General features: G+C 46.1%; 1 protein-coding gene across 1 annotated transcript in view; it reads right to left on the minus strand.

The window, feature by feature from the left end:
* Window positions 1–15190, minus strand: part of wdr11 (WD repeat domain 11) — a 191267-nt gene that overhangs the window by 24615 nt on the left and 151462 nt on the right. The window contains exons 23-25 of the mRNA XM_084321104.1: window positions 11995–12187; window positions 10166–10261; window positions 4309–4474 (exon numbers count right to left, since the gene is read on the minus strand). Of these exons, the coding sequence (XP_084177230.1) occupies window positions 4309–4474; window positions 10166–10261; window positions 11995–12187 (455 nt within the window). The remainder of the gene's footprint in view (window positions 1–4308; window positions 4475–10165; window positions 10262–11994; window positions 12188–15190) is intronic.

The following is a 15190-nucleotide window of genomic DNA, read 5'->3' on the forward strand; positions in this document are numbered from 1 at the left end:
CTTCCTCCGACATATGTGTAGCCAGCCCACCACTTCTTTTCACCTGGCAGCGCGGACTCTCACTGAGAGAGTGTTACGTGTGGAAGGTCACACTACCTCTCCCAGATCCTTCCCTCGCTGTGCAGGTGCCCCGACCGAACTGTAGGAGTCGCTGTTTACAACGACCAGGACCCACCCCACCGGCTTTCCCACCCGCTGACACTGCCAATTGTGTCAGTATGGACGGCCGGCCAAGCCGGAGGCACCACAGCTGGATTCGATCCCACTGTCTCTGCAGTGGTAGACAGACGCTTAGTCCGCTGCGCTACCCGGCCGCCTTTCATGCCCCATATCTAACAGATTAATGTATTGGGTTTAGGCGGAGCTAAATGCTAATGTGGCTCCACTGTTAGAGTTAGCTACATTAGCATTTAGCTCCGCCTAAACCCCATACATTAATCTGTTAGATATGGGGCATGAAATGAGACATATAACTCAATTAGTATCGACGTGGCATCTGTTAGACCCACGTTTGATATTCTGGAAAGTTGTGAACGCTTTCTGTTAATCTGGTAAACTGTTGGTTGTATTGTATTCTATTAGGCGGAGCTAAATGCTAATGTGGCTAACTAACAGTAAACTTTTGTACATGAAATACAGCTCAAAAACCTTAAAAGACCCCGCTGACAAACACACTTTACAAACGTTTGCTTATTAAATTATTTTATAAAATAATTCAAAAAGAAAAAGTGACGATAGAGTTGTTTAATTGACGGGATAAAAGTTGCTCAACTCAATGTGTTGTGATGGGACCGGAAGAAGTGTGCAGGGCTAGAGACGTAACCGGATATGATGTCCCCACATTGTACAAGTGGAGAATTGGTTCTACAGTCTAGAGGCTTTTATTATGAGTCCTATTAGTTCTACAGTCTAGAAGCTTTTATTATGAGTCCTATTAGTTCTACAGTCTAGAAGCTTTTATTATGAGATCTATTAGTTCTACAGTCTAGAAGCTTTTATTATGAGTCCTATTAGTTCTACAGTCTATACAGTCTAGATCAGGGGTCTCAAACTCACGGCCCGCTGGATGATATTTTGTGGCCCCCTACTTGACATCAAAGTTTAGTGTTAGTGCGGCCCGCGCGCAACTTTTGCCGAGTCGTTGCGCGAGTTGGAAGTTTTATTTATTTTATCACTTGTAGGCTACCATAGCGCAGGCTCATGACAGCAATGTTACGTTAGTGACTTGGTTGAAACGTGATTCCGGAGTGATACCAAGTAAAGTGGAAGGCAAATGCATCCTCGCTATCTCCTCTGCAAGCAGTGCTCTGCATGCCCGGCTGCACTGCTCCACACGGTCTGTGTCCTCGAGTACTCTGCTCTGGTCAAATCACATTCAGCGTCCCGTCAGCGTTTTTCCCCCCACCCACAGTCTGCGAATCAGAGCTGAGTAGGGCGGGTCTTCATGGAATGCGTGTCGTCTCTTTCAGTCCGAGTCAGAGCAGAGAGTTGACAGCGCATCTACAGTAGCCTTGCTCCCAGTATTATCTCTGTGAGATAAATCTAGCTAGTAGCCTAGTTTCGCCAGCAGGCAGCCAGCAGAAAAATATGGCATGTTCAAAGATGGTCAGTAAAAGAAAAGTCGACTGCAATTCAAAGGTGAATGGACTGAAAAATATGCGTTCATCCTGAGTCCTGACTAATATGCCAAGAAACGGTAGCTCTTGTGAAGAGTGGCAATTTGAAACGCCACTATAAAACAAAGGTTATTTTGATAGAACCTTCCCTCAAAATTCAGTGCTAAGAACCACAAAAATAAATGTAATGAAATCATATCAAGCTGCAAGCAGAATTATTGTTAAATCTATGTCACAACGAGAAAAAGCAACCAAGTCCTCACTCAGTGGCATGGGTGTTGGCTAAACACAAGAAGCCATTACAGTATCTCTCTCTGATGCATACATAATAAAATAATGTATGACTGAAGTGATGGAGACCATGTTTGAAGGCAAACAAAAGCAAACCCCCCTCATATAGCACAGCAGCCAGAATAACTGAAATACTGGCTGGTGATTTGATTAAACAGCTTTGTGATAGAATAAAAAAATGCAGTGCATTTTGGAATACTTGAAACCCTTTTTTTGTGGAATATTTGATGCGGCCCAGCCTCACCCAGACTCTACCTCCAGCGGCCCCCAGGTAAATTGAGTTTGAGACCCCTGGTCTAGATGATTTGACTATGAGTCCTATTAGTTCTACAGTCTAGAGCAGGGGTTCCCAAAGTCGGGGTCGCGAGCCGCCGCGGGGGGGGGGGGGGGGGGGGGGGGGTCGCCAGATGATTTCCAAAAAAAAATATTTATTTTTTTAGTCAGGCCACTGAACTTAGAAGCAGGCCAGGCCAGTGTTTCTAGTTGCAGCAGCGAAATAGTTAGATAGCCTAGGTGGGGAACAACCAAGAGATCACTGCAACTCACACAAGTTGGAGAACTATCTCTCTCTCTCTCACTCTTGCTCTCACACACACAAAGGGAGCCGCATGTGATTGGTGGAGGCGGGACCCTTACAAAAAACTGTTGTTGCTAATCATTGACACATGCTAGCCTGTAATAATCCCCCCCAGAAAAATCTACTTTGCATTTGATATATTGCAAATATGCCATCACACACACTGGCATTTAAAGGGTTAGAATTATAAAATGAATATGTTGTGTTATGATCACGGCTGAAGTTGAATAAAATATTGTATTATTTTCAATCTGACATTACAAAATAACTGAAAATCCATTAAAATCAGTGTTGTTGCTAATCATACATATGCTAGCCTGTTTTTTAACAATAATTTCTGGCATTTAAAGGGTACAAATAAAAAGATTCCTGCACCAGAATGCAGGACATGAAGTCTTCGTAACAATACATTTCCTGGTGGGGGACCCCCAGACCCCCTGCTTAAACAGTGGCCTGACTGGGGCTATATTTTGCACTATATTTCCTGGCCTGAATGATTTCCCCAGTCCGGCCCTGGTTAAAAGCCTCCAATGCTTATTAGTGTGTGTGCGTTTGTAAAATAATTTTTACCTCCTATAATAGTGGGGGTCGCGGCTCTCTGACACCGTTATTTGGGGGTCGCGGCCTGAAACGTTTGGGAACCCCTGGTCTAGAGGCTCTGAAGACCTGATCACCTCTCGTCATTATGAAGTTAACCTGACTCCTCCTGCTTTCTCGCCTCCTAGCTCTAGACGTAAACCTGACCTCTGACCCCTCAGCTGAAAAGCCTACATGTGGACGTCTCGTGATGAAGACCGGGAGGATGCGACCCTGATGACCGGAGTGTTGGACGTCTCGTGATGAAGACCGGGAGGATGCGACCCTGATGACCGGAGTGTTGGACGTCCCGTGATGAAGACCGGGAGGATGCGACCCTGATGACCGGAGTGTTGGACGTCCCGTGATGAAGACCGGAAGGATGTGACCCTGATGACCGGAGTGTTGGACGTCCGGTGATGAAGACCGGGAGGATGCGACCCTGATGACCGGAGTGTTGGACGTCCCGTGATGAAGACCGGGAGGATGTGACCCTGATGACCGGAGTGTTGGACGTCCCGTGATGAAGACCGGGAGGATGTGACCCTGATGACCGGAGTGTTGGACGTCCCGTGATGAAGACCGGGAGGATGTGACCCTCTCTGCACCGCCCCTTTGCCTCAAATAGATCCGCTATAAGCTCTATCTTTAATCTTTCAAAATGTTCAGTTGCTATCGCTATCAGCTCTATCTTTAATCTTAATCTTAATCTTTCAAAATGTTCAGTTGCTATCAGCTCTATCTTTAATCTTTCAAAATGTTCAGTTGCTATCGCTATCAGCTCTATCTTTAATCTTTCAAAATGTTCAGTTGCTATCGCATGCACTTATCTGTGTTTCACTACACATATGAGTGCATGCTTACCAACTGTTCGCCTGTTTTTACTGCAACACTACTATCACCGACATCCAAGAAGGGAGATCCCTTGAATGGCCCTTCTAAAGTTTCTCTCCTCCACATTGCCTGTGGTGCTTTTTTTCCTATTGCTAGGTTTTAGTGAGTTTTTCCTTACCTTTGCGTGGGGTATGTCTGGGAGTGTTGCATTAATTTATTTATTTTACATTTATTTAAAAATCTTTGGACTTTATGGTGTTCTTGATTTATTGTGATGTTTCTGTTTAAAGAAGACGTGTCCGGCCCATGGGGACATTAACGTGTGTTGTCGGGCCTTACAAATAAATTTGATTTGATTTAAATTTGATTATGTGTAGTCTGTGTCTCTACTGCGTGGGATGTGGGATGAGTTACCTGCTAGCTTGCCGTTGGCGATCATGTTGGTGGCCACCAGTTTGATGGTGGACTGGGAGGGGCCAGAGGAGGTGATGGTGGTCACCAGACAGGCCTTCAGCGAATCACAGTAGTAGCTGGGGTTGTCGGAGCTGGTCTCCAATAGCAACTGAACCGCACGGTCCGTCTGAGGACCAGACCACAGAGAGAGAGAGATAGAGGAAGACAAAATAGATACATTAAGAGAGAGAGAGAACCACAGTGAGAGGGGGAGAGAAAGAGAGAGCAACAGAGAGAGAGAGAGAGACAGGGAGACAAAAGAGAAAGTAAAATTGGTTCCGCAACAGGAGCCAATCAACAGGAGAGACTGGTGATCACAGGCTGTGATTGGACACACAACGATAACATCAAGATGGGATGGAGAGGAGCTAAAGAGAGGGGAGGAAGAGAGCAAGGCAGAGAAGAGTGATGAACGGCAGAAAGGAGAGAGAGATAGAGAGTACAGTGCGATAGGAGAGAGAGAGTACAGTGAGCTAGGAGAGAGAGTACAGTGAGATAGGAGAGAGAGAGAGAGTACAGTGAGATAGGAGAGAGAGAGAGAGAGTACAGTGAGATAGGAGAGAGAGTACAGTGAGATGGGAGAGAGAGAGAGAGAGTACAGTGAGATAGGAGAGAGAGTACAGTGAGATAGGAGAGAGAGAGAGAGTACGGTGAGATAGGAGAGAGAGTACAGTGAGATAGGAGAGAGAGTACAGTGAGATGGGAGAGATAGTACAGTGAGATAGGAGAGAGAGAGTACAGTGAGATAGGAGAGAGAGAGTACAGTAAGATGGGAGAGAGAGTACAGTGAGATGGGAGAGAGAGTACAGTGAGATAGGAGAGAGAGTACAGTGAGATGGGAGAGAGAGAGTACAGTGAGATAGGAGAGAGAGAGTACAGTGAGATAGGAGAGAGAGTACAGTGAGATGGGAGAGAGAGAGTACAGTGAGATAGGAGAGAGAGAGTACAGTGAGATAGGAGAGAGAGAGAGAGAGTACAGTGAGATAGGAGAGAGAGAGTACAGTGAGATAGGAGAGAGAGAGAGAGAGAGAGTACAGTGAGATAGGAGAGAGAGAGAGTACAGTGAGATAGGAGAGAGAGAGAGAGAGTACAGTGAGATAGGAGAGAGCGAGAGAGAGATAGGAGAGAGAGAGAGTACAGTGAGATAGGAGTGAGAGAGTACAGTGAGATAGGAGAGAGTACAGTGAGATAGGAGAGAGAGAGTACAGTGAGATAGGAGAGAGAGAGAGAGAGAGATAGGAGAGCAAGAGTACAGTGAGACAGGAGAGAGAGAGAGAGAGATAGGAGAGAGAGAGAGATAGGAGAGAGAGAGAGAGTACAGTGAGATAGGAGAGAGAGTACAGTGAGATAGGAGAGAGAGAGAGTACAGTGAGATAGGAGAGAGAGTACAGTGAGATAGGAGTGAGAGAGAGTACAGTGAGATAGGAGAGAGAGTACAGTGAGATAGGAGTGAGAGAGAGTACAGTGAGATAGGAGAGAGAGTACAGTGAGATAGGAGTGAGAGAGAGTACAGTGAGATAGGAGAGAGAGTACAGTGAGATAGGAGAGAGAGAGAGAGTACAGTGAGATAGGAGAGAGAGAGAGAGAGTACAGTGAGATAGGAGAGAGTACAGTGAGATAGGAGAGAGAGAGAGAGAGAGTACAGTGAGATAGGAGAGAGAGAGAGAGTACAGTGAGATAGGAGAGAGAGTACAGTGAGATATGAGAGAGAGAGAGAGAGTACAGTGAGATAGGAGAGAGAGAGAGTACAGTGAGATAGGAGAGAGAGAGTACAGTGAGATAGGAGAGAGAGAGAGAGAGAGAGAGAGAGTACAGTGAGATAGGAGAGAGAGTACAGTGAGATAGGAGAGAGAGAGAGAGAGTACAGTGAGATAGGAGAGAGAGAGAGTACAGTGAGATAGGAGAGAGAGTACAGTGAGATATGAGAGAGAGAGAGAGAGTACAGTGAGATATGAGAGAGAGAGAGAGTACAGTGAGATAGGAGAGAGAGAGATAGAGTACAGTGAGATATGAGAGAGAGAGAGAGTACAGTGAGATAGGAGAGAGAGAGAGTACAGTGAGATAGGAGAGAGTACAGTGAGATATGAGAGAGAGTACAGTGAGATATGAGAGAGCGAGAGAGAGATAGGAGAGAGAGAGAGAGTACAGTGAGATAGGAGAGAGAGAGCGAGAGATAGGAGAGAGAGAGAGAGAGTACAGTGAGATAGGAGAGAGAGAGTACAGTGAGATAGGAGAGAGAGAGAGAGAGAGTACAGTGAGATAGGAGAGAGTACAGTGAGATATGAGAGAGCGAGAGAGATAGGAGAGAGAGAGAGTACAGTGAGATAGGAGAGAGAGAGTACAGTGAGATAGGAGAGAGTACAGTGAGATAGGAGAGAGAGAGAGAGAGAGAGGAGAGAGAGAGAGTACAGTGAGATAGGAGTGAGAGAGTACAGTGAGATAGGAGATAGAGAGAGAGTACAGTGAGATAGGAGAGAGAGAGTACAGTGAGATAGGAGAGAGAGAGAGATAGGAGAGCAAGAGTACAGTGAGACAGGAGAGAGAGAGAGAGATAGGAGAGAGAGAGATAGGAGAGAGAGAGAGAGTACAGTGAGATAGGAGTGAGAGAGAGTACAGTGAGATAGGAGAGAGAGTACAGTGATATAGGAGAGAGACAGGAGAGAGATAGTACAGTGAGATAGGAGAGAGAGAGTACAGTGAGATAGGAGAGAGAGAGTACAGTGAGATAGGAGAGAGAGAGTACAGTGAGATAGGAGAGAGAGTACAGTGATATAGGAGAGAGACAGGAGAGATAGTACAGTGAGATAGGAGAGAGAGAGTACAGTGAGATAGGAGAGAGAGTACAGTGATATGACGCGAGATGACGCACGAATGAATGTGGACTGTTCCATCAGAGGGGGGAGCTTCGGTGGCCAGGGTCCTTTCAGCCGAACAGGATAATGAAAAAATGATCCCACTAAATGGCCAGACGCGTCTTATGGCGACATCTACAATTATCTCATTGAGTCTCCAGGTAGACTAATGTTTATATTTAAGTGCAGCGGTCTGTAGCCACTCACATTACCACCGAAGCTCCGCCCTCTGATGGAACAGTCCACATTCATTCATGCGTCATCTCGCGTCGTCCAGACTCCATGGGCACTCTGTGCATGTGCATGCGGAATAGGTGCTTTAAAATGGGCTTTTTCTCTGCTGATTTAGTTCTGATCGATTAGGAATGGGTCACGCCGTGTTCAGGAGATTGAGGCGCAAAAACGTCTATTCGATCATGTCTCTAGCACCCCCCACAGCTGTATCTGCAACCACTTCAGGGCTCTACAGTGCGACCATATTGCTCGCATATGCCCCTAAAAATATGTGCGTGTGAACATGCAAAATCAAGTACTCGCACGGTGTGCGAGTGGGGCCGGCGAGTGCAGAGTACAGCCTCCTCATTCGTCCTTTTTTTTCTCCGCTGCGAGAATCGTTAAGAAACTACAAGTCCCACAGTTCACAGCCGCATAAACGTTCCAATCACAGTAGAGTTCCTGTGGTCACGCGACTGGAAACTGAAAGTAATGATCAGTGTCTGTCTGAGTCAGACAATACTTACAGCCATGTCGAAGCCCATTCATTTTTATTTTGGGCGAAAGATACCGGAGAATGAGAAGTCAGGCGAGGCAGCTCATGTTACAGAGGTGATGGTTAACGTTAACCAAGATACTGACGCTAGCCAGCATGGCCAATGTACCCACTGTAGCTAACGAAGCTACACCCAATGTAGCCACTGTAGCTAGCGAAGCTACACCCACTGGAGCCGGAGGGAAGACATACAAATTTAACGTGAATTGGCTAAACATTTCCCCATGGCTAGAGTTCGAAAACAATGTCATGTTTTGTAAATATTGCAAAGTAGGATCGATGCATTGCGATGCATTGTTACACCCCTACAACTGGCCCACTGTGTATGTGTGTACAGCTAACTTGGCTAGCGTTATCAACCGCAGAGGTGGGCAATGGGTCCAGCTGTAGCGCCGGACGGCCAGAGTGCAAGCGGTGTGGCAATAGGTCCAGCTGCAGCGCCGGACGGCCAGAGTGCAACGGTGTGACGTTGTAATTGGCAGAATCGACTGTCAATCAATGGTCTACCTGACACGCAAACTACTGTACTGGAGGTGTACAGTATTTCAATAGGCAACCCTGAAAGGATTATTTTTCTAAAAGAGCAACACTAGCTCCCCCCTCTACTGATGGCCCTGGTTGTAAAGCCAGTGTCTCCTTTTTGTTCAATGTCACTGCCTTTCTTATTAGGCCTAGTTGTTGGCTACAACTTTGCCATAGTAGGCATTAATCACTTAATTAATAGTTCAAATGTCTGTGTCCCATTCCCGTTTGCACACGCAGATGATACACACACACGCACACAGTGGGCCAGTGACTTTGGTGGTATGTGCTATTGCACAGATGTGTCCCGTTCCCGTTTGCACATGCACGCACAGTACAAATATACATTTATTTTTAAAAAAAAAAATAAACTGTTACTTGACATATTATCACTGTGCTCCTAAATATTTTTGGGTGCTCCTAAATTTCTTTGTGTGCTCCTAAATTTTTTCATTTAGGAGCACCTGTGCCCCTAGTCAAAAAGGTTAGCGTAGAGCCCTGCACTTACATCACGGCTCTCATCCACATTCATTCATATGCTCCCCCCGCTATCTCCTCCCCGATTTCAGAATCCCGGAAGTGTTGCGGTGGTCTATCGTAGGACTGATGATGTAGAAGCTGAAGGTCAGCAGGGGAGCATTGTGGGTATTGTAGTTTACTAACCTGTCCCAGTAGCCTATTCTTTAAAGGCAGCCCAAGAGTCCTTCCGCGTTTCTCTGATTGGCCGCGACGCCCACGTGACACGCCCCGCGGCAGAGCGGCGCGGAGCGGCATTATGCAGCCGTAATCCCCCCTGTTTTGCCATCGACAGTTAGCTTAACTCGTTCGCCGCCTTGCTGTGGAGCCTGCGGTGCGGTTGGTGACAAGTTCGAATCACTTCATTTTTTTTTTTTTTTTTTTTTTTACGTTTCATTAATTTATCATCTCTCGCTATAAACGTGCATTCTTTCGCCGGTTAAGTTTAGGCATTCTTTCGGAGTTGGTTAAGGTTAGGGTTAAGTTTAGGCATTGTTTCGGAGTTGGTTAAGGTTAGGGTTACGTTTAGGCATTCTTTCGGAGTTGGTTAAGGTTAGGGTTAAGTTTAGTCATTCTTTCGGAGTTGGTTATGGTTAGGGTTAAGTTTAGGCATTGTTTCGGAGTTGGTTAAGGTTAGGGTTTGTCGCAGAGCATGGCAATAGAATGCCTGTCTGTTTTTCTTGACGCGGAGGCAGCATCCTATTTCCGCTCTACAGCTCTGCTGCGCGCCGCGGTCACATGGGCATCGTGGCCAATCAGAGAAACGCCGAAGGACTCTTGGGCTGCCTTTAATATAGAGGCGTCCCAGTAGGAGGAGTTGATCAGCAGGGGAGCATTGTGGGTATTGTAGTTTACTAACCTGTCCCAGTAGGAGGAGTTGATCAGCAGGGGAGCATTGTGGGTATTGTAGTTTACTAACCTGTCCCAGTAGGAGGAGTTGATCAGCAGGGGAGCATTGTGGGTATTGTAGTTTACTAACCTGTCCCAGTAGGAGGAGTTGATCAGCAGGGGAGCATTGTGGGTATTGTAGTTTACTAACCTGTTCCAGTAGGAGGAGTTGATCAGCAGGGGAGCATTGTGGGTATTGTATTTTACTAACCTGTCCCAGTAGGAGGAGTTGATCAGCAGGGGAGCATTGTGGGTATTGTAGTTTACTAACCTGTCCCAGTAGGAGGAGTTGATCAGCACACTTCTTGGTGTGTTCATAGCTGGACCTCTTCATCTCCTGAAGGTGGACACGATCCAACTGGAACTTCTGTTAATGAGAGAGAGAGAGAGACTTTGACATTCTTTATTAAAAATCTCACCTAAAAACAGTCAGTAGAGACAAAAAAATCTCACAGCATCTTCATAAAACCAACACACACACGCCCGCTCACCTGCACACACACCCAGGGCTTGACGTTGACACCTGCCCACCTGCCCAGGGCTAGTGAAAATGCTGAGTGGCCAGTGACTTTGGAAAACCACTAGCCACAGTGGCTAGTGAGCCAAAAAGTTAACGTCAAGCCCTGCATAGGTGTGTCAATGATAATGTTCACGGCGTTTGGAGCAATAATATAATTGCTAGGTTCAACACAGCCAAGGCATAGGTGTGTCAATGATAATGTTCACAGCGTTTGGAGCAACAATGTAATTGCTAGGTTCAACACAACTCTTCCACATCTACACCCTCCATCTTGTCCCAGTCAGCCGTTGCCCCAACTGGAGCTCCTTTTGCGGCTGAGTCACTGGTCGCAGGCAGTAGTAAACAATGGAGTCAACAGTCAGAAGCACAGTTGTACAGTTGGCGTGTAGCAGTATGATTACAATGATACTGTCCCCAGCAGGGGTTAGTGAAGAAGAAATTACCTATATTTATTACTTTTTGGGTGGGGGCGCGAGTGCAGGGATTTTTGGCTAGTGAAAATGCTGAGTGGCTAGTGACTTTGGAAAACCACTAGCCACAGTGGCTAGTGAGCCAAAAAGTTAACGTCAAGCCACACACCCCAACATTTTTCTTCAGCACACATAAACCCACTTGACAGTCAAATGCATAGATCATACCCCTCATCATAGGCATGAGAGAGAGAGAGCGAGAGCGAGGCAGGTTTAAGGTTGTTCCTGGGCTGGACTGTCCAATCAGTGATGCAGGTTTAAGGTTGTGTGTTCCAGGCTGGAGACCATGTATTATCCTGTCTGCCGCTTCCCTCCGTGACATCTCTGCTCGTCATATCCTCCTAAAGAGACCTGCTAATAGGCCATTATCACCTATAAGAAGGAGTTCTTTAATTGACTTGTCTGGTTGAATAGATGTCCTGAATGCGCCCCAATGGTTCTGTGAGTAACACATACTAAACATAAATGACATACACTAAACATGAGGGGCGACAGTGGCTCAGGGGGTAGAGCAAGTCGTCTGGTAATCCGGAGGTTCCTGGTTCAATTCCCGCTACTTCCGGGCAGCGTGTCGAAGTGTCCTTGAGCAAGACACCTAACCCCTAAACTGCTCCCGATGAGCAGGTCGGCACCTTGCACGGTCGCCTCTGTCGTCGGTGTGTGAATGAATGGGTAAAATGTAGGGATGTCCGATATCGGAAATGATCGGTTTTAAAAAAAATAAAACATTTCTTTTACATTTATGTAACCTTTATTTACCCAGGCAAGCAAGTAAGAACAAATTCTGATTAAATTGATTGTCAAAAGTATGCATAATGTTGTGTTAATTCCATGACAAGAGATATGTAATGTTAATTACCTGAAATTATTGCGTTTCTTTGGGGGGGGGGGGGGGGGGGGGGGGGGGGCAAACCCTGCATATATCGGTATCGGTTGATATCGGTATCAGAAATTAAGAGTTGGACAATATCGGTATAGGTAAAAAAGCCAATATCGAACATCCCTAGTAAAATGTGAGGAACAAATTGTAAAGCGCTTTGGATAAAAGTGCTACATGAATGCAGCCATTTACTATTTAAACACACAGCAACAGATTTCTGTCGCCCGTACCTGGAAGTAGTGGCTTTCACACAGCGTGTCGTGGCAGATGTCCAGGTGGTTCTGGGAGGCTGGAGATGGGGCTCCTTCACCCTGGGCCGGGATCTCTGTCGGGGGTACGATGAGCTGGCGGGACTGCGAAAAGGCCTGGAGGTAGTGGGCTGCCACGGTCCAGAACTGAAGGTCCGACTCGTCTCCAAACAACCTGCAGGGGCAGAAACCAGGCAGACCATGAAACACACTCTCCAGGTTTCTAGGTTTTGTTTTTCTATTATTGGAAACTTGGCATCATTGCAATTGAGGGCCCAACCACTTTTTATTTTATAATTTTTTGTATTAAATAATACATCCACTCTTTAAAGGTGCCGACAGTGATACTGTATGAATAAAATAAAAACCTTAGTCAAAACACTTCCACTATTAAACATAGGGCTACCTATTAACGTTAGAGCAATTAACGTTAGATATTATCACGATAATGCCAGTTGGTTGAGTTAATTTATTATGTGCAACCACCGCGGAGCACTAACGTTAGCAAAGTTAACGTTATAACTGCGCTAAGCAGTGTTAGCTTAAAGACGTGTTTCACCATGTTAGGCTACAGTAGGCAGCTGTACTGTATGCTAACAGTCATTTTGAGATACATAGATTGTCGACTGTTAAAAAAACCTACCATGCTGTTTTTATTGGGCACAAAATTGGAAATATTAATCCACTTCTGGCGAATATCTTGGTCCTCTGCACGGCCAGGAAACTAGGGTCTCAGACAGGCGCAATCTTCATGAAGTAAAGGCTTGTGTATTTCGCATTCAGGGACCAACGCTGACGTTGAGGAAATTTGTCACGGTTCAACAATCTTAGTAAAACACTACACAAGTTGGAGCATAAGTCTTGAGCGTTTTATTGTGTCCTCCTATCGACGCAGATCAATCAACGCTCTATCGACTCTCTCTCTCTCGTGACAATTTGGACATTACAACATCCTTTTGGACAGGCTCAGGGAGTGGGTGGGCATCTCTGGGAGCGCTCTAAACTGGTTTGCCTCTTATCTGAGGGAGAGAACGTTCTCGGTGGCTGTGGGTCCTTTTAAATCTGACCCCACCCCCCTCTCATGTGGGGTACCACAGGGATCGGTGCTAGGACCACTCCTCTTTGCCATTTACATGCTTCCCCTAGGCCACATCAAACAAGAGGTGGACGCAGGCAAATACTGCGGCATGGTCATGCTGGACCTACAAAAGGCCTTTGACACGGTCAATCACTCCATTCTGATTGACAAGCTAAAAGCAATTGGTTTTGATAGTCTATCAGTGAGCTGGATGCAATCCTACCTTGAGGGGAGGGAACAGATGGTGGAGGTAAACGGTACCCTATCCCCCCCCTCACAGTGAGCTGTGGTGTTCCACAAGGAAGCATACTAGGACCGCTACTGTTCCTAATTTATGCAAATGACATGTCGTCAGCTTGTGACTGCAACTTGTTCCTGTTTGCGGACGACTCAGCCCTGCTGGTCTCTGACAAGAACAAGTTGAAAAAACCCTCAGCTCGGAACTAGGCAGAATCTGCATATGGCTCGCTGATAACAAACTATCATTACACATGGGCAAAACAGAGTCCATTCTCTTCGGTTCAAATAACAAACTCAGCAAGACCGACGGCTTCTCAGTTACAGTGGGTGACAATATTGTCACAAGGAAAGATGAAATTACCTACCTGGGTTCCATCCTAGAGGCTAATCTCTCCTGTGACAAAATGGCATCCAATGTAATAAAAAAAGTCAACCAACGAACTCGATTCTTGTACCGGATCTCCTCTCTGGTAAACAAGAACACCCTGAAGACTCTGGCAGGAGCACTCATTCAGGGGTACTACGACTATGCTTGCACCTCATGGTACCAAAGCACCTCAAAGGCGCTAAAAACAAAATTACAAACATCTCAAAACAAACTGGTCAGACTACTGCTTGACCTTACTCCTAGAACCCACCTCACCCCTGCCCACTTTGACAACCTAGGATGGCTTAGAGTAGACGACAGAGTACAACAACTTGCAATGGGCCTGGTCTACAAGATACACTACACGACCAAGGTACCCATGTACATGTCAAAATACTTCCCAAAGGTCAGTGAATACCACGATCACAACACCAGAGGGAGCTCCACAAATCATGTTAAACCCAGATTCGGCTCAAATAAGGGACTAAACACGTTTCGCAATTATGCCACATCAATGTGGAACGCCCTACCCAAAGCTGTAAAGGAATGTGGATCACTACCCACTTTCAAAACCTCTCTCAAGGGACACCTACGGGAGACTGCAATTCAACACTGGCCCCTGTAAATATCCTAACCCAACCCCCTCCAATGTACAGTCATTTACCTAGTATGGTTGTCAATAGTTCAATGTACAATTGTGTTTGTTTGTACAGTGTCTCCTCCCCCCCCCCCCTCAATGTACAGTGTTACTTGTTTATACAGTGTGCCCCCGCCCCCCCCCCCCCCCCCCCCCCCCCAACCACCTCCAATGTAAATTACCCAGTATGGTTGTCAATATCCCAATGTACCCAACCCCCCCCACCCAACCTCCTCCAATGTACAGTTTCTACGTCAAATGTATATACTCCCTTTTCTTGACTCCTTCTGTATCACAAACAGTACTGTATTTGCAAATCTGGTATGTCATAAATGTATAGATGTAGCAGTACTGACTATCTGTATGTCATGTATGTCATATATGTCTATATGAATTGAAAATGGGGGACCCTGATGGAAACAAGACAAACGTCTTTCTCAGGTCTGCATCCCCTTAACAATTGTATGTATTGAGCCGTACTGTATTGTACCCATTCTGCAATCTGTTAAATAAAGTTTTCATTCATTCATTCACTCCTCATCAATAAATTCACCGGCATTAAATATCACTGCTACGCAGACGACATACAACTACTCTGCTCTTTTAAACCCGACAACTTGGAGAAACTCAGCCTTCTCCAGGAGTGCCTGCTCGGCATTGAGAGCTGGATGGGGAGTAACTTCCTCCAGTTAAATGCAAATAAAACGGAGGTGCTGATCGTAGCAGCTGAAAAGACTGCAGCTAGAGTGGCCACTCACTTGGGGTCCCTTAAAGACAACATACGTCCCCACCTGAGAAACCTGGGTGTTGTCTTTGACCAGGCCATGAACCTAGACAAACATGTCAAAACACTCAC

Source organism: Notolepis coatsorum (genome assembly GCF_963971535.1).
Source record: "Notolepis coatsorum genome assembly, chromosome: 9".
NCBI classification, from domain to species: Eukaryota; Metazoa; Chordata; class Actinopteri; order Aulopiformes; family Paralepididae; genus Notolepis; species Notolepis coatsorum.